A 20,612-nucleotide genomic window follows, 5' to 3' on the forward strand; every position below is an offset into this window, starting at 1 on the left:
TCAAGTGTACTCTATTAATAATTGTGTTGTAGAATCTATTAGGAAAGCAATATGTATATGTGATAGTAAAATATATAGACATTAATAATATTTACCTCCTATATTGTCCTTTTCCCTTTCTTCCCTTTATTGTTTCAAAAGAAAGGAGTTGTATTTAGTGCTAAACTAGACCTTTATGTGGAAAAATGGGATAATTACTCTGCTCCCACTAGATGTCATACTTTCCAAGCTTAAATGTAAAGACACTGTATCTTCAGTTCAGCAAGAGAAATGATATAATTAAATGCTAAGATGAATTATATTAGTTGGTTCACAGAAAAATCACTGGAGGAACAGCATCAATATATTCTTAAAATTTTCTCAAGTGAACCAGTTTCTAGAAGACTATTGAATAGCCACTCTAGTGAACCTTTAGTTCTGTGACTAAATGCCTGAGAAAATGACCCTCAGGTAGAGAAGATGTATTGAAATTCACAGTTTGAGAGCTTTGGGCCTGTGGTTATGTGACTTCATTGTTTCTAGGCCAGTCCTTAGTGAGGCAGAACATCATGCAGGGAAGCATGTGGTGGTAGAGCAGAGATGTTCATGGTATGCAGTGAGCAAAAGATAGTTACAGAGGAGGATCTGGGGTCAAATGCTCCCTTCAAAGTCACCCCAATCTACTTCCTGTAACAAGACTATAACTCTTAATGTTCCCATGAACCTACCAATAATTAAGTAAACTATGAAACTTTCAATGTGTTGATCCATTGTTGTATTCAGAGCCCTTAAGAAATAATTGCCTCTTAAAGGTCTTCTGAGGGGCTGTGTTACAGGGGGATGGGGGAGAACATTTAGCACAGGAGCATTGGGAGGAAATTAGGAAATCAATCTTAAGACAGGCCTAAACTGTTTAATTCTTTGTTTATTAGCAGTATCAAGTAAATAGTAATTTTTTGTGTTAGCTATTTTGTGTTATTCAATTTATATTTATCATATGTAGGAAGACTTGATACAGAAAGAACATTTTAATTTATATTTTTAGTGTATATTAACGTATGAACTTACAGCTTAAAGCACTAGATTTGCCAAGAATCTAATTACTATGATCCATATTAAAATAGAAATACTTTTGTCCTCATTAGTCTTGTATTAATGTTAAAAATATTCAGGCAAAAAAAACCAAACAAACAAAAACAAAAACAAACAAACAAAAAAACCAATATAAAAGGAAGAGAGGCTTGTTTTGCCTCACAGTTTGCGAGGTTTCAGTCCAGTCTCTGCCCTGTTGCTTTTGGCCTCTGATTGCACAATACATTACAGTGTATGTGTACATATGTGCAGTAGGTAATAGAGGAAGCCTGTTCATCTCATGACATCTTAGACACTGAGAAAGATGCAGAAAGGAGCCATGATTCTCATATATTCTACCAGGGTACGTCCAGTAGTCTAATGTTCTCCAGCAAGCTCCACCACTAAAGATTCCCCTATCCCTTCCCTGTAGCACTGTGGACTGAGGACCAACCTTCAGTACATGGGCCCAAAGGGACATTTAATATCTAAATTAGAGTGATCTCTGTGAACATAACAGCCCTTAACTTCTTCACAGTTAGTTGTTACAGAGTGAGATGAATGGCAGGATGGCTCAGAGACTACCAGCGTTCACTGTGCAAGTTTAATGACCTCAGCTTTGATCCCTGGTTCTATTTCACAGTCGAAGGAGAAAACCAACTCTCAAGGGCTGTCCTCTGATCTCCACATAGGTGCCATGGCGTGTGCATGCCCACACTCATACACCCCCCACCACACACACACACATACACACACACATACACACACACACACACACACATTGCTAGTAATAAAAGATAATATACAAAAATGTGCTACTGAAGAAGTATTTGAAGTTTAAAAAGGATTATATTATATTATATAAAAATATTAATAATAATAAAATTACTTTATTAGGTTTGTGTAACACTTTCATACATGCATATAATGCTTTTTGATGCTCTCACCTCTTGGCCTCTCTTATCTACCTCATATCCTAATCAATCTTCCTTCCTACCAATCCCTTTCCCAGAATCATGACTTTTGGTTTCATTTCATGACTCTTATAATTTAATCAGGGCCAACTGTGGTTTTAATTATGGGGTCACCAGTGGGCATTTAACTGAAGGCAGTGACTCTCATCTTCTTAAGTCTTTCAATAGCAAGCAGTTGAATAGTGAACGTTGAGATCCCCAAGTACTTCCTTCATCCATGCCTGACTGTTGATGGTCTCACTCTTGGGCAGACCCCTGCACACATCTGTTATCTGCTGTCAGTTGGTTATTCTAATGGCTGTATCTTCCCTAGATGATATTGTTTGCAGCCTTCTCCCTCTCTTCCAACTCCTGCATTCTATACTAAGACATCTTCACCAAAAATTATTTTTAAAATATAGCCCATTCAAATCATTTACCTTTTTTTCAGATGTTGATAGTTTCTCGGGACTTCTACAGTCAGCTTGTGTGTTGTTGTTGCTGTTCTTAGTACTACTCTTACTATTTCATTTCTCCTTTTGGGAGAAGGTAGAGTCCAAACTGAAATACTGGAATTTTGTTTTTAATTCATTCTAAGTTCTGTAGTTGTTCTTATTCTGTTTTTCTTAACCATGGCTAACATGATATGCATCTTTGCCCTAAAGAGACAAGTCAAAGAATTCATTTACTACTCATTACCACTGTATGCAAAGACAGTTGTACTTAGATCAACTAATACTTTCTCTAATGGCTAGAATTGGCTAGTAATCTAGAACTCAGAAGTTATAAACTGAGGTAACAAGGCGAGGGAATGTAAATCTTGGGGGCCCATCTGGCTCTTTACATCTGTTTTTGTTTATCTCTCAGAGTTGAGAAAAAATAAGGTCTGCTTATTGGTTGGCTTTTCCATTTTTGTCTTTTCTAAGTCTGGGACCCTCTTTGATTTGGATCCCGAATAAGTGTTGCCACTGGGCCTGTCCAGCCTGCGCTGTCAGAGCCACTTTAAGGATGCAGCAGTGCCGTCTAATGAATTCAGTCTTTTGTTTGTTTGTTTGTTTGTTTGTTTGTTTTCATGCATTGTAAGGGTTGAGCTTGTATACTGTGTATAGTATAAGCAGTGTCCTGGGCAAGAAAAAAATTTAAGCAATCCCTTGTCTTGAACAGGACCAGAATAGGTCTTTTCTATGTGAATCAAAACTGTGCAGCAGTTAAATATTTAGTTGCCAAAACACTTATTATTTGAACTCCTAGTGAAAAGGTACAGATCTTTATATCAGCATTGATTATTAAATATAACTAATTCTTTTACATGTGTCTTCCAAATATTTTTTTCATGGAAGTGGAGAAGTTTAGTTTAATATATGTTTGGTTTTGCTCATTAAGAAGGAGTATACCGTTATGTTAAATCGAAAAGAACGCATGTAAAGATCAGTGGAAATATAGATCACCTATACTCAATTTTTGAGGCATATTACCAGGCAAAGAACCCCTGACTCCTCAAGTATATGAGACAAATTTTAATATAATTAATAGATTGTTTTCACAAGCATCTTCTTTAAGCTTGGGCTTTTTAATCCTGTCTCCTTTACTTTTTTTTTTTTTTTAAACAGCCAGAGGAGTTTTTTGATAGGAGACAGATGTATTTATTATTCAGCTCTGCCTAGGTTGTGATATTAGTCATGGTGTTTGATTACTCTTTCCTAGAACCATAAAAATCATCTTGATTGCTTTGACATGAATATTTTTTACATGCCTCCCAATTGTCATCTGGACAAGTATATTTGTAAAATAAGCAAGTTAGATTATTTTGCTATTATCTGAATTTAATACAAGAGATTTAGTGCTTGTCTGTGAGTGATTTATTTAGAAGAAACATTCATTCAGATAGATATTTTATGCTTAAGCTCGGTGTTTTTGACTTTAGAATTTTCTCACTTACTAGAACCAAAATCATATTTACCTAAGGTGGGAAATAATGTCTTCTGTTCAAATGGAGATTTGTTAAGTATATTTAGATTTAATCGCTGTGGATTTTTTCATATTCTCTTTACTCTCAGAAACTACAAATGAAGACAGTCTTAGTGTTTGCTTTCATGATATCACTTTAAGTCAAAAGTACAATATGCTAAAAGTAAGCACAGCCAGTGTACAGATGTGACCTTGTAGCACTGTGACAGCAATAATGCTAGTTTATCAGTTCTGGTGATGTCCCATATCATGTGCACACACTGACACAGGGTCTCCCCCTGTGTAGATTCTTTGTGCCTTTTCACAGAGAAAGAAATATCTTACCTTCCCAGGGAGGGATTTTTCACATAAGAAGTGCCAAACACAATAGCCTGAGTGCATTCAATTTTTGAGGGTCACAGCCTCATCTACAAACCTCTAGGTATTTTGTGTTTTGCTTTCTACAGCAATTCTATCAGGTTTGATGTTTTAAAAAATGTTGTATTCTGAAACATGGTGTCAGCATTTTGACAGCCTTTTTTTTTTCTTTTTCAAAGTTTTTTTTCTTATATGAGGTAAAATAAAGAAAAATCTTTTAATACTTCACTGATTGTTTTTGTTTAAATTCAATATCTGCAAGCTTTTCCCCCCACTTTATGTGTAGGCTTTTATGTTTGTTCATTTGTTTGTTTTTTGCTTGTATACATCTGTTCATCACATGTTTGTCTGGTATCTGTAGACCTTAGAATAGGGCATCAGGTCTCCTGGGAATGGTTGTGATGCAGAGGTTGTGAGCAGCCAAATGGGTACTGAAGATTGGACGTGGGTCCTCTGGAAGAACAGCAAGTGCTTTTACATTCTGTGTTATCCATGTCTCCAACACTTACAGTGATTATTATAGGCATTATTAAAACTTAATTGTGCAATTTGAAACATCAGAAACAAACTAAACAAACATGGGTGTTGGAGAGTTGGCTGAGCAGTTAATAGCATTTATTGATTTTTCAAACGATTGAGGTTCAGTGTATTCCAGTTCCAGGGGCCACCTTCTGTTCTCCATGTACACTAGGCACATAGGTGGTAAACATTCATACGTGGTGGCAAACCACTCATATAGCTAACATGTATATCTAATGTAAAAATCTCAAAACCAATAAATTTTTTATGAATAAGTATGTATCTTAAACACTCTGTCATTTGGGCAATGAGAGCTGTAGATTGCTTATGAAAGGAAAGGTATTGGCATTGTACACCCAAGAGCAAGTTCTGAGCATGATTCTTCAGTGGGACAGGCCAAGGAATAAGAGACTAAGACAGGAGATAGAGCGTGAGGAAAGAGAAGGAAACAAGGAAGAGGGGCAGCGATATTTGTTCCACTTGACAAAAGACTGCCATGTTAAGATGAGGTGCTTGGTTTTAATTGGGCATGTTATTTAGGTGAGACAAAGGAGGTGTTTGACTTCAGTACTTTAATGGTTGGACTTTGGTAGTCAACCTCAGGAGGGGTAAGTGACCAAGCAAGCGAATAGATTTGGTGGCTAGCTTTAGGTATGTAATCTAGTGGTTTGTAGCAAGGCAAGGGGATGGGAGAGAAAAGTAGGGCTGCCAGAGTCATGCTCGCCATCCTCGAACTGACCAGAGTCCAGTTTATATCAGAAACTTAAATCCTACTTGGGCTTCTGATCAAAACTTGGCTCTTTTGAGTTACTGATTTATGGACATTATAGCAGTTCCTATAAGAGGTCAGAGAAAATGTCAGTGTTGGAAGACTAACTCAAGATTTAAAGTATTTTATAGTTATGTTAGCTGGCAAAATTAATTTAAAACTGGCTTCCTTAATAGTCTGTATACCTGCTGTTTGTTTCCATGTTACAACATTAATGAGAACCTACCTGGTTCACAGGTGGCGGCTTCGGTGGTCAGTGCTGAGATTCAGCCCCTGCTGCCATCAACACTTCTTCCTGAACCAGCAGCCCTTGACCAGTTTGTGACACAAGGTATTCTTTTTTGTATATAAAGGTTTTTATTTATTTATTCTTTTAGTTTTCCCTTTCCCTGTCTCTGTCTCTCTTTCTCTCTTCCCCTCTTTCTCTTCCCTCCTTCTCTCCCTCCCTCCCTCCCTGTGGTCTGTGGTATGTGGTATGTCCAGGGGTTGATATTACAAGCCTTTCCCAATCATCCTCCCTTTAATTTTTTAGCAGCACAGAAAATTGTAAAACTAAGATTTCCAAAGGATTATTACTTCTGGATAAAAACAGTATGACTAGCATTTACTTCCTCATGAATGTTTCATAGAAAACTTCTAAATATTCTAAACATGGACAGGTGTTCTTCCCTTGTGCGTCCTATACTAGCTACATACTTCCCTTGTATGTCCTATACTAGCTACATACTTCCCTTGTACCATGTCTGTTTGAGCTCCATGCTTTAAGGTTTTTGAGCATCTTTCATTTTTCTCTTTAAGGAGCATTGGGCACAATTTTCTTTCATTGGAGATAGCCAAACACTGCTATGATGATGATGCATTCTATAATCAGGGAATACTCCGTACAGAGTGTTTCTCTGAATAACCCACAGTGCAAAGGTCTTGCTTATACTTTATAAGTTCTTTCAGAATTTTTAGTTTTGTATTTATTTTGAGCATATTCATTCCATTCTCTCAATTCTTTCCAGATCTCCCCCCTCGTTCTCATCCCCCAACCTTTGTGTTCCTTTATATTGTTTCGATAGGGTCTCATTGTGTAGCTCTGGCTATTTTGAACTTCCTTTGTAGACCTGGCTGCCCTGGAACTCATAGAGGTCTATCTGCCTATCTCTGCTTCTCAAGTGCTGGGATTAAAGGCATTTACCCCCATAGAACTTTAAAAGATGAAATATGCTGTTCAAACATTTCTTTTGTATTTGTTATCTTCACTGAGCATGCTTAGCTCATCAGAAACTACAATCTTAGAGAAAATTGTCACTTTTTCAGCAGCTAGCAGTTGCCATTTGCTCAAAGACTGAGGTGAGATTATATGCCCAGCTCCCCTCTCCATTCCATTTTTTTGAGATGAGGTTTCTTACTGAATTTGGAGCTCACTGGCTGTTAATTCCCAGGACTAGGATCTCAGATGTTTGTTGCCATACCCAGCTTTTCATGGGTGATGAGCATCTGAACTCTCAAGATAGAGCAAGTACGTTACCCGTTGCTCTCTCCCCTGAGCCCACTTAAGTTATTTTCTTTTAGGAAGATATTTTGCTTTAATAAAAGATGGAAAGGGAGGTAAAAGTATGAGAGGCTAGAGAGACAGATGGCTCAGCAGATAAGAGTGCTGCTGCTCTTGCAGAGGTACCAAGTTAGTTTCTCAACTCCCATGCTGAGCTGCCAATTGATAACTGCAGTCACTGCTTTAGGGGACCTCACAGGGCACCTGCACTCAGGTGTACCCCCACATTTAATACTTTAAAAAATAAATAATTTAAATCATTCTTTTTTTTGCGTTTTTTTCCATCTTTATTAACTTGAGTTTTCCTTATTTACATTTCTATTGTTATTCCCATTCCTGGTTTCACAGCCAACATCCCCCTAGCCCCTCTCCCTCCCCTCCTATATTGGTGTTCCCCTCCCCATCCTCCCTCCATTACCACCCTCCCCCCAACAATCACATTCACTGGGGGTTCAGTCTTGGCAGGACCAAGGGCTTCCCCTTCCACTGGTGCTCTTACTAGGCTACTCATTGCTACCTATGAGGTCAGAGTCCAGGGTCAGTCCATGTATAGTCTTTGGATAGTGGCTTAGTCCCTGGAAGCTCTGGTTAGTTGACATTGTTGTTCATATGGGGTCTCGAGCCCCTTCAAGCTCTTTCAGCCCTTTCTCTGATTCTTTCAACGGGGGTCCCATTCTCAGTTCAGTGGTTTGCTGCTGGCATTCGCCTATGTATTTGCTGTATTCTGGCTGTGTCTCTCAGGAGCGATCTACATCCGGCTCCTGTCGGCCTGCACTTCTTTGCTTCATCCATCTTGTCTAATTGGGTGGCTGTATATGTATGGGCCACATGTGGGGCAGGCTCTGAATGGGTGTTCCTTCATTCTCTGTTTTAATCTTTGCCTCCCTATTCTCTCCCAAGGGTATTCTTGTTCCCCTTTTAAAGAAGGAGTGAAGTGTTCGCATTTTGGTCATCCTTCTTGAGTTTCATGTGTCTGTGCATCTAGGGTAATTCAAGCATTTGGGCTAATAGCCACTTAAATAAATCATTCTTTAGGGAAGTTGTTTAGCCGGACCCCTGGGAGCTTCCCGACACTGAGCCACCAACCAGGCAGCACACAGGAACTGTTGAGAGGCCCCTGACACATAGAGAACAGAGAACTGCCTGGTCTGGCTTCAGTGGGAGAAGATGCACTTAACCCTGGAGAGAGCTGAGGGCTCAGGGAGAGGGGCTGTCTGGTGCGGAGGGAGCATCCTCTCAGAGATGGGGAAGGAAGAACGGGGTGAACTGTTGGGGGTCAGTGTCTGGATTGTAAATAAATAAATAAACAACAACAACAATAATAATAAGTCTGATCGCCACATGGCTCCTTACTTAGTATTTCAGTAAATAACCACTGCATATGACTCCACATTTTAATCCTCTTTTGGGAAGCACTTAATAGTACGTGACTTGGATGTGAAGAAATTGTAGTTAACATGTATTCTATAAGGATGTGCAGTCATTTGAAACAAAATCTATTGGTGTTTTTGTTTTTAGAAATCCACACAAGCAACCTGAAATATATTTTTATTTATTTTCCTGCAGATAAGGACTGAACCTAGGGCCATTTTCATGCTATACCCACACAGAAAAATTTTTATATCAATTCTCCATCCCTGCAGTGCACTTTTATAAATCCAGTATGTTTTACTTTTTGTCTTTGGACCACAACCAACTCTACTTTAAGTTGTATTTATATTGGAGTTTACAACTCATCTTTGAATCCTAGAGAATATGTTGGACTCATTTGTTAGCCCTAAATTTCTGACCTAAAAGAAATAATACTTCCTAAAGGAAGTTAAATGTGAACACTGATGTACAGAAGATATTCTTACAAAAAAGTTTGCTTCATTGAATTTTCATTACTGTATTATAATAATTTCACAAACAGGTTTCCACCTTGGTAATTTATGTTAGTTAATAAAAAAGATTTAATTATAAAAAATACTTAATTCAACCTCTATGTTGTATGCTTACAAATCTTTAAACAATTTTATTAAATAGTAAAAAAGTCACAAGGATTGAAGTTAGGTTTGGCTGCAACCTAGGCCTGCTGAGCCATCTTACCTGCAATAATTATAGAAGAAAAACCACAATTATTATTAATAATTTAACTTTAAAATTCAGCCCACAAAATAGATGTGAACAAACATTTAAAAATACATTATTTTTAGATAGCATAGCTGATATCAAAAATATGTAAAATGTTAATTTCTATAAGTTAATCTATAAATTAGTGTCCAGTCAAAATAACATCAGATTTCTTTGTAGTAGGAAAATTGTATTCACCCTTAAAACAAAACAAAATGAAGAATGAGTATACAGAAGTAGCCAGGAAAATGCTACTTGGATATAATAACTGATTAAAAAATAATATTGAATCTTTTTTATTACCAGCAATGAAAAATAAATAGAAGTGAGAATGTATCCATAATGATTAAAGTGTCACCTCAGGTCTCTGGATAAGCCGTAGGTCTTTTGATAGATAATAATGAAAACTGGCCAGCCATTTGACACAAGAGCACATCTTACGCAGAATCATCTGGGCTCCAAAGTAAAAAGTGAAATTAATGAATACTAGAAGGACACATGGATGGATGCTTATAAAACCACATTGAAGACTCTAATCTCATGTCAGAGTCAAAATTCAATAAGAAGGACACATTTACATTTAACTAACAACAATAAAAACGACTTATGAAGCAGAAAAGATCATAAAGTGAAGAGATTGCTTGACAAAGTAGCATAACTATGTGGAACATTGCTTACAGGAAATGCTGTCTAAGCATTTAGCACACTTAATTCTTAAGAAGGAATAGGACTGACAACTTGTAAAAGTGAGCAGGGACATGAGACAAACAGGCACAAAAGACATGAGGAACCCATATTATCAGATGCATACAAATTAGTGCTACACCATGACCCTCGTTCTTAGCTATTAAATTAAATTGCCAGCTATTAAAAAGCACTGGCAGTGCATCCTCTTGGCAAGACTATGGAAAACAACACTTTTATAAATTGTAAGAGGGAATGCAATTAGTGTAACATTTTTGGAAGGGAACTTGGCAATATCTAATGACTCTATAAATGCATTTATCTTACAGATAGCAATTTTCATATAACTCATCCCTAAAAGCATAAAAGTATACATGCACATGATTATTTAATGAAATATTTGCAATTAGGAAATATATCACATACCCAGATTCCCATAAGCAGGAGGGTGTTTACAAGTAAATATCTACTGTAATGAACTATTCAGGTGTTGAAAAATCAAGGAGGGTATCTTCAAATTGGTACATCAGAATTACCCCAAAATATCAATAAGAAAGCATCTGATTGGGTTAGGGAGAGGGTTCAGTGGGCACAGTGTTTGCTCTGTAATCCTTTAGCATCCATGTGGAAAGTTGGTTGTCGTGACACATGCTTTTCATGCCAGTGCCGAGGGCAGAAACAGGCAGATAACTGAGCTTCACTGAGTAGTCCATCTAGTTGCTTTGGTGATGTTCGTGTTGAGAGAGAGAGAGAGAGAGAGAGAGAGAGAGAGAGAGAGAGAGAGAGAGAGAGAGAGAGAGACTGACCAACCGACTCTGTTTCAGACCATAAGATAGATGGAAAGCAATAAAAAGGGGAACACCCAGTTTAGACTCTGGCCTCCACATCTGTATATAATTCCCACATATACATTACTGGTTGTAATGGGGTACAGCTGGTGGGGAATAGCCTGCAGGAGCAAAAAGTCTCACGGGGTTCAGGCATAGCCCAAAGGACTCAATGGTTACAGCTCTCCAAGGGAAAGCCAGAGCAAGGTAGGCTGCAGGATCTCTTCTGCTGGTAGCAGGTGATGAGACACAGCAGGTAGCTAGAGGCCAAGGTCAGAGTCACTGAACAGGAAGTGGCTTTGGTCACATGCACCCAGCTGATTGGGCTGGGTCGAGGTCCGGTAGTGAAAGCTTCTGGAGTGAAAACTCTTACCTGGAGTGTTAGAGCTTAACAAGACAGGCATTCTCAAACTAGTTGTCTTTGGTGAAGTAACTCAGGCACTTTTTTCTTGTGGATGGGACCTTACAAACATTTGGGATTGGGTTGGGATCTAGATGGAATAATTTTTTATGCTCTTTGTAAATAACAGGTCAACCTGAAGTCAGACCTGTGCGACCGCGTGACTCATCGCCGTCTGCTTCCCTGCACAGGCAGTGTGTGTTTGTTACTCCGTCTCTGCTGTCAGCAGTGTGTAGCCTCTTAGACAACCTCTTGGCAGTTACTCCAAGAGATGCTGCAAATGCTTTTCAACAAGCTCATCTCATAGAACTCCTCTGTAGGTAAGAGATAAGGGCATAGCGATGATGAATACAAGATGTATGTTCCTCACGTATGTTCTCTTCTGTTCTTATACCCTTAAATTCCAGGCTTTTGCTTTTGCCGTCCTTGGCTTCACAGATGTTGCTGTTGTTATTTCCTCCCTCTGTTATGTTAATATACATGTATCAGCTTCTTAGCTTGATTGTTAAGCACAGAAAGATTTTTTTTCTTAAGTTTTAAAAGTTGAGATGGTTCTGAACCTTATGCCTTCTATCATAGTCACGGAGTGCAGTATATTCCACTTGTTTACTCTTTGTGATGGACAGGAAGGAGTTTGAGGATTCCTCTCTCTAGCAGCCACATCAGAATAATGACCCCAAGTTGAAAATCACTGTTGAATTTCATTCATATGTATTTTGTTATGGGAAACTAAATTCATTAAAAATGTTATGGTAGAATTTATGGAAACAATGACTTGTTTTAGTTTTTCATTTTCCTAATATTAATGAGCCTCTGATGATGGTATTTACATAGCAGCAAAGCCTTAGCGGTTGTGCTCAGGCCCGTCTAAGGTTACAGTTTATTCCTTGCCTGGTGTTGCTTTGTCCTCTACAGGATATTGTTGGCCCCAGCTTAAAGGGGAAGCTTGAGGAAGTCTAGGGTGCAGATACTCCTTCTGTGTGCTGAGTGTGATGTCTCTCTTCCTGACACTAGCTCTTCTCTCCCAGCATTCTTTTAACCATATGCATATGTCTATTTCTCTGCCATTCTCTCTTCTTACTTTCAAAAAGTGCTGTCTGAAATATTTTTTTTTTTCTCTTTGCTAAACCGTACTGCCTTCTCTTTCTTTTGGGATTTGAAGATAGAACTGAAGAAAAAAAATCAACCCTACATTTCTGCCTTAGGTTTTCTGTTGTAGTAATAAACACTAATCAAAAGCAACTTAGAGGAGGAAAGGGCTTATTTGGTTTGGTTTACAGGTTTTCTTCATCATCAAGAGAAGCTGAGCTAAGCTGAGCCAGGAACTGAAGCAGAGCCCACGGAGGAGTGCTGCCACTGGCTTGCTCCCTCTAGCTTGTGCAGCTCTCTTCCTCCACCTAGATCCACTTGTCCAGGGTTAGTCCCTCCCACTTGGGGCTAGGCCCACTCACATCAATTAGCAACTAAGAGCATGCTCCACAGACATACCCTCAGGACAGTATGATGGAGGCAATTCCTGAACTGTGGTTTCTTCTGTTCAGGTGTGCCAGATTAACAGCTGACGCTAACTATGATACTTCACTCTTTAGAATTCTTTGTTTTAACACTTACCTAACAATATATTCCTGTTTTCTGAAGTACTCTGGGAAACCTTAAACAGGTTTTTGTTGTTGTTGTTGTTGTTTTTGTTTTTACTTAGAAAAGCCCTTTCTCTCTATTTATATTCAGGGTTATATGGTAACGTAACATTATGGTGTTTTGTCTTTAGTAAGAAGCATAGTAACTATCTATGGGGTGTCCTTTATCCTTGACAGCACTATGGATGCCTCCCTCCTAGAAATGTGCGTCCAGGAACTCAAGACCCCACTGTCTTTATCATCTGCTGTTGAACATACTCAGGCTCAGGTAAGCATCTTGGATCTGCCTCTCACTTGTGTCAGGGGTCTTTTGCCTTAAGGGCCAAACAGCAAAGTCTGCTAAGGAGATCCATCCACAGAAAAGATGGAAATCTCTCATTATATGTGTGGTGTTATGTGCTTTTTGAACTAGGTTACTTAAAATTAGTATAAGAGACGGGGATTGGAGGAAAGAATACTGAATACTTCCCCTAACTCCATCATTAATCACTTATAAATGTTTAATTCCTTGGAGCAGTACTTTATAAAGGGACGCTGGCGTAACCCACTTATACTATGATTTTAGGATGTCTCTGGAGTGTCTTATTTTTACCTAGGTTGAAGTTGTTAGATTAGTGTATTATTTGTTTCCTTGTTTTTCTTTTTTCTTTTATTTTTTGAGACAGGTTTCTCTGTGTAGACATGGAACTCACTCTGTAAACCAGGCTGGTTTATTTATAATAGTATTTCTAGTATCCAGAGATTAAACTTTATTTAGCTTTAATAGGGCAGCAGATGAAGAGAATCAAAGATTTTTTTACAAAAGAATATACCTTTTTCTCAACATTTCTCATGGTACCATCTCCAAAATTGACCATATAATTGGTCACAAAACAAACCTCAAGAGATACAAGAAGATTGAAATAATCCCATGCATCCCATCACCACAGATCACCACAAACTAAAGCTAGACTTCAATAGCAACCAAAACCTCACATACCCATGGAAACTGAACAACTCTCTACTCAATGATAACCTGGTCAAGGAAGAAATAAAGAAAGACATTAAAGACTTCCTGGAATTCAATGAAAAGGATGACACAGCATCCTTATGGGACAGAATGAAAGCAGTACTAAGAGGAAAATTCATAGCACCAAGTCCCCTGGTAACGAAATTGGAGAAGTCCTACACCAGCAGCTTAGCAGCACACCTGAGAGCGCTAGAACAAAAAGAAGCAAGCACACCCAAATGGAGTAGATCACAGGAAATAGTCAAACTCAGGGCCTAAATCAACCAAATAGAAACAAGGAGAATGATACAAAGAATCAACAAAACCAAAAGCAGATTCTTTGAGAAAATCGACAAGATAGATAAACCCCTAGCCAAACTATCTAAAGGGCCCAGAGACAGAGTGCAAATTAACAGAATCAGAAATGAAAAGGGAGACATAATAACAGAAACTGAGGAAATTAAAAAAAAAAGTCAGATCCTAGAACAAAAGCTTATATTGAACAAAACTAGAAAATCTAGAGGAAGTGGATGATTTTCTAGACAGATACCACATACCAAAGTTAAACCAAGAGTAGGTAAACTATCTGAACAGGCCCATGTTCCCTAAGGAAATAAAAGATGTCATTAAAAACCTCCCAACCAAAAAAAGCCCAGGGCCAGATGACTTTAGTGCAGAATTCTAATGGACCTACAAAATATTATTTTTATATTGAAGGATAACTAGAAGCAAAATACATTTTATTGATAACATTACCTAGGCTTATTAGGCTTGATGTCTTTTCCCCCATACTTTTGCACTTTGAGGATTATTTTTATAATCAGATCTTTCTTTGCAAATTGGTTTATTTTGACTTTAAATACCCTCTCTGCTGCTTCTGGGATATTGGTTTCACAAGTTACCTATTTTAAAAATACAAATACTTTAAATGAAATATGGAAATCACCTTTGAAAATACTGTGTTGTTTACTTGTGGTATACTTAATAGTGCTAATGTGACCATTACTGATATGCTTTTAATATTGGAAACTATTGCCTGTTGCATATTAAGTTTATAGCATATAATTTATGATGAGTGCTTTTTTAGTATCTTACTGAATACATTTTATAAAGAAACGATTTTGTATAACACATGGAAAAGCAAATTACTATGATGCCACCTAGATAGATGTTTTATGAAATCTGTTTACCATATTCTATCTCTTTTTGCAAATAGACTTCCTTTTTTTTGGAGTACCTATCCTCTTTGTTCCAGCTTTTGAAGTCCTGTCTGTTGGTAGATCCTAAACTTGTGACACAAGATGAGCTCTTGAAACCTCTTATCACTAATGTCATCCGAGTTCTCATTGTGTGTACCAAAGATGTATTGGGTAAGTTTGTTTACTTATTTGTTTGTTTGTTTAAATTAAAATGCATTTATGTGTGTGGGTGTTTTGTCTGCATGTATATCTATACCACATTCATGCCTGGTGCCCATGGAGGTTAATGGATCCTCTCATACATGAGTAGCAGATGGTTGTTAGCTGCCATGCGGGTGCTGGGAATTGAACCCAGGTCCTTAGGAAGAACAGTCAGTGCTCTTAACCACTGAGCTATCCTCAGGGATAGAGGGGAAAGAGTACTGGGAGAGCTACTGGAACTGGGCAGCAATTTGGGGACCAGGGAAGCAGCTAATGTAATGGAAACTCCCTGAGATCTACAAGGGTGACAAAGATTTTTACTAATGGGGATGTTGACCCTGAACCAGCCATCTTGTATATCTAGGCAAACCTTCCAGTGAAGGGATTGAGACACCAAACCAGCAATAAAACCTTCAATCTACAATTTTTGTGCTCACAAAATGTGCTGGTATAAAGGTGGTACAGAACTTGTGGGAGTGGCCAACCAAAGGCTGGTCCAACTTGAGCTCCATGCCACAAAGGGAATCAGTGAAATGATTGCTAATCATTCTTCTCTACTAGTTGACCAGACCCTAGCATCATCCTTATTAGAGAGGAGTCATCTAGCAACTGATAGGAACAGATGCAGAGACCCACAGCAAAACATTAGGTAGAGCTTGGGGAATTGTGCAGAAAAGGGGGAGGAAGGACTGGAGGACCCAGAGGGGTCAAGGATGCAGCAATAACATGACCCACAGAATCACCTAACCAGGGCTCATAGGGACTCACAGAGACTGAACCTATAATCAGGAAGCCCATATAGGTCTGACTTAGGGCTGCATATTTGTTATGGGAGTGTAGCTTGGTTTTCTTGTGGAATTCCTTATAGTAGTAGCGGGGAATATCTCTGACTTTTTTACCTGACTTGGGGATTCTCTTTTCCTATTAGGTTGCCTCATCCAGTCTTGATATGAGGGTATGTGCCTAGTCTTATTGTAACTTATGGTGATATCCCTGCTCTTTTCTGAAGGGAAACAGAAGAGAAGTAGAGGAGGAGATGAGAGATGGTGTGGAGGGAATGAGAAGATAGGAGGGAAGGAAAACTGGTCAGGTGTAATACATGGTAGAAATATGTGAGAAGAAGAAATAAAAAGAAAAAAATGAACACAATCAAATTTCCTTCCTTCCTTTTTTCCCTCCAACTCTTCCCTTGTCTCCATCCCCCACTTTCTCTCAAATTCATGGCTTCAATTTCTTGACTTGTTCCTCCCTCCCCCTACCCCCCCCCAAAAAAAAAACCTTTTTAGTTCATTGAATGTCACATCTTTATATGATTTCCGGGTAGACCACTAGTATTAGATAACCAGTTTGAGGTTTCTTCCCTGACGAAGAGACAGACTATTTTTCCTACTATCAGAATTCCTTATTTGCTTTTAATTCTTTGTCTGTGTTTGAGGCCCTATGAGATTTTCCCCGTCAGTGGTAGCATGTCTATTAGAATGATCCTGCTCAGCTCTTGCTTAGGCAGTTGTGAGACTTCATGGTTGCATCTTCTCTGACATTTCTGGGAGATAAAATCTTACAACAAACGTCCTGTTGACAATCTTTCCGTCTAGTTCTGCAATGATCCCTGAGCCTTAGGGGCAGGGGTTGTATGGTCATGTATCAGGTAGGACTAGGCTCCACACAATCTTTTGGTCTATCAATTTTGATTGGTTGTGGCTTTCTGTAATGATTATCATCTCTAGCAAAGAGACTTTTTTTTTTGAGGAGGGGTGAGACCTATACTTACTGTGAGTATAATATCAATTATTAGGGTGTGGTTAGTGCATTGTATTAGTGCATTGGCATTTGTAGGTTTTCTATGAGATCCGTGACTTTGCTACCCCTGGATAGTTGGCTAGAGCTAAGAGGACTAGGTATCATTTTCTTCTTGTGAAGGAAATCCATTAGAGAGTGGTTGGTTACCAACAAGGTATCGGTGCCGCTCCTGCACGCTTAGAGTTATTGTGCCATGTTAGTCATTGTTGTTGTTCATAGACATCTTACTTTAGTTAATTAGGACTCTCAGTTGCTTCCCTCCTTTGGAAGCTAGAATGATGCCTGTTTCTACCATGAAATGTATTCCTCAGAGAGAAGGCTTTCAGGTTAGATCCAGCTCAGAGAGTCTGGGTCCTGTGTTCAAAGTTTTTGTTTTGTTTTATCCCCTCTGCTGTCAGTATTTTGAGAAGTTTTGATCATGTGTTTTATAATTAGAATGACCTGAAATGGCATCAGGAGAAACTTAGGGCATATATATATATGTGTGTGTGTGTGTGTGTGTGTGTGTCTGTGTGTCTGTGTATGTATATATACATATATATACACACATACATACATACATATTCAGAACTCTCCTCCATGTTTCAGTTGAAACAAGTTACAGTCTGTAATGAGCTTGGAGTACTGTTTTTATGTATATGGTAAGGCCAAATGGAAGTTGCAGGTATAAGCCAGTTCAGCATATAATATGAGCATTTAAGATCCTTTGAATTGTTTGGATTTGCGTTGCCATTGAGGTGTGAAAGTGAAAGATGCTCTGGTCATGAGCAGTGCCAGACCACAGTATTGCTCATATCAATGTTAAAATTACTTTTCTGTTTGAGTTGCAGTATTTTCCTGCTTGGAAATTCTCTTCAGGTTAGCAACAATTTAATGAAGCTTAGTAGGTTAGACTGCAGTCTCAACAACAATATAGATTGATCTTGTGAGAAGGGCATGAGGTAGATATTAGTGTGATGTGTGGTCTAACAGAGCTCAGTTGTATCTCATAAATTCTTATTTAGTAATTTCTTATGTTTGGTTTTGTAGCTATTACTTGACCAACACTGACATTGAGTTCATGGGTGTGCAAGGCACTACAATATTTGTCTACAGTACTATGATGATGATAATTGCTCGATCTAGCAGTCACTTGAAAACAGTGTGTGACTGTTGTGGCCTTGTAGATTTTTTTTATTGTTTCTCCTATATACTTTTAGAAATATATTAGATATCTATACATATTACATATTTATATGATTTGCTAGTTCAAGTATATAATTCAATACTTTATATATAAGCAAATAAATTTAATTAAAATATTTAGTAAATATGATAATACATTTAAATGTTAATAGCTTTTGAAATTTATCTTCCAAGTTAAATATTTTATCATTCTTAAGCCTATATTGAATGAAATGAGTAGACTTTTCTGTGGTATTTTAAAGGGGTCATGCAAATATGCATGTAATACATGTGAGTACACAGCATATCATAGGGATTGGCAATCAGGAAACACCTAAAGTGCTTCTCAGTGAGATTAGCAACAAGACAGCTGAGGAGCACTGGGACTGGTTGTGGCCTGAATACTTGGTAGGAGTTCTCTCCAAGGAACTCACTGGTGCTAAGGAACACCTGGACAATGTCCCCTTGCTTACGTCCATGAAGTTTGATGAAAGGTGACAGAACTGCAGAGATATGGCCAGAGAGACTTCAGAGATAGCCAGTGCTGTCCAACTTCCCTCTACACAACGTCCTTACTATGGAAGGTTAACTTCTCTAACAAGGGGTCCACAAAGGCAGCAGTGCTCAGTCTGCTTTGTAGTGTAGTTTTCTTTGTGGGGTAATTCTCTGTTTGGCTCTTCAAAGAAAATTTTCTTTCTCTTCTGCCTTGACCCCAGCATATCGTGCTTTCCTTTTCGTCTCTGCACAAAGCTGCTAGAGGGAATAAAGAAAATAAGAGGAAAGTTTGTTTCACAGAAATAGCCACGGTTATGTTTTATAATATGCCTACTGTGCAGTTCAGAAATTGTAGTTTGTATTTACTGTATCGTACTTTCTGATTGTTATTGAAAATATTCTAATGAAAGCATGGCTTGCATGACTTTGTAGAAGGGTAAAGGGACATACCTTTAAGTAGCAGTAGAAAAAGAAGTAAGAAGTTAATTGTAGTGACTTGGATAATTGTGCAGGCTAGAGTTTATGTCAACTTGATGCAGGGTGGGGTCTTTTGGAAGAGAAACCTCAATTGAGAGAACACCCCCATCAGATTGGCCAGTGGAGGACTCAGTTCATGGTGGGCTGTGCTAGTAATGGACAGGTAGTCCTGGATGCTACAGGGAAGCAGTCTGAACAAGCCATGAGGATTAAACCACAAGCAGGACTCTTTCATGGCCTCTGTATCAGTCCCTGCTTCTTGGTTCCTCCCCTGTTTGTGTTCCTGTCCTGGCTTTCCTCAGTGACATATTGTGATATGGCACTATTTGCTGAAGTAGATCCTTTACACTGCCTTTTTTTTTTTTTTTTTTTTTTAGCAAGTGTATATACCTTTTTCTATGTGGATCTAATAAAGTATAATGGTAAGTTGTTAATGTTTGAAGGTTCTCTTCTTGTTAATAACTTGTAGCATTTTGATTAATTTACAGATGTACAGTTAGTGTTGGCTTTTCACCGCACATGGACACATTTATTTGACCTTCTGGCCACACTACTGAGGAAGGCTGGTGCTGTCTCCCTTGTTCCTCTTACCTCAGCTCTTGCCAAGCACTGGGAGGCAGTGACTGGTAAGTAGATCTTAAAGGATTGGGGTGTCTCACCTAATAAAAATAAGATAATCTTTATTGTCAGCTAAATGTGTAAATTCTCCACATAAGTATGGCATGGTATAGGAAATAATTTCAGGATACTTGACTTGAGAATTTTCACTACTCCGGATGAGCCTTCTTTCTCCCAAATTGCAATTTAAAAAGCAGCAATAAATTTCAGTGTGTCAAAAGCTAAGTAAGAAAAGTCTGTTTTTTCATGAAAATATATATATTAAGATTATAAAACAATTAGATTTATATTTGTTCCCAAAGAAGTCGGTCATTTCTGTTATTTGCTATATCTCCATTCTGTGTTAAATGTGGATATATGGAATCTCATATGCAAGCAATATCAAGATGGAAAATTCTAAAGCATTATCTTTTCTGAAGACATTTTTTATAGCCCAGAAATACCAATAATGTGGTTATTTTTATATTTTCTATTTCCCATTAAAATAAGCAAGTGACTATTTTTAAATAAATAAGTTTTGATTTTTTAAAATAGTCTTCTCATAAACTTTAACATAGCAGGGCTTTACATAGGTATAATATTTATTAGTCTTTTTAATTTTAATTTTATTTAATTATTTTTAAAGTACATTTTTAGGAAGCATATAAAATAGGTTTCTATATGGGCTATATACATGTTAGACAAGTGCTAAGCCATACCTTAGCCATACCTGTAAACTCAGGCTAACATTTTCTTAGTACTGAAGTAAAAATTCAGAAGTTAAAAATTCTCAAAACTTTAAATGTTAGCTCAAAGTAGTTATCCACATCTTGTCTCCATGTATCATGTATATATACTGAAAAACTCATGTAATG

General features: G+C 38.0%; 1 protein-coding gene and 1 long non-coding RNA gene across 6 annotated transcripts in view; one reads left to right on the top strand and one right to left on the bottom strand.

The window, feature by feature from the left end:
- The window catches only part of Rttn (rotatin), a 169,745-nt gene that overhangs the window by 118,750 nt on the left and 30,383 nt on the right, over positions 1-20,612 (top strand). The window contains exons 35-40 of one of the 5 annotated variants that reach the window (XR_015642117.1): positions 5,854-5,947; positions 11,310-11,499; positions 12,994-13,084; positions 15,021-15,174; positions 16,133-16,159; positions 19,629-19,766. Coding sequence is in view for 3 of the 5 variants with exons in the window: in NM_001170436.2 (NP_001163907.2) it covers positions 5,854-5,947; positions 7,356-7,370; positions 11,322-11,499; positions 12,994-13,084; positions 15,021-15,174; positions 19,629-19,766 (670 nt within the window). In the remaining 2 variants the exon portion in view is untranslated. 5 annotated transcript variants of the gene reach the window in all.
- LOC147999910 (uncharacterized) overlaps positions 1-20,612 on the bottom strand; it is a 101,848-nt gene that overhangs the window by 14,780 nt on the left and 66,456 nt on the right. The gene's annotated exons all lie outside the window — the stretch shown is intronic.

Source organism: Rattus norvegicus, chromosome 18 (genome assembly GCF_021556685.1).
Source record: "Rattus norvegicus strain SHRSP/BbbUtx chromosome 18, alternate assembly SHRSP_T2T, whole genome shotgun sequence".
In the NCBI taxonomy this organism is placed as follows: Eukaryota; Metazoa; Chordata; class Mammalia; order Rodentia; family Muridae; genus Rattus; species Rattus norvegicus.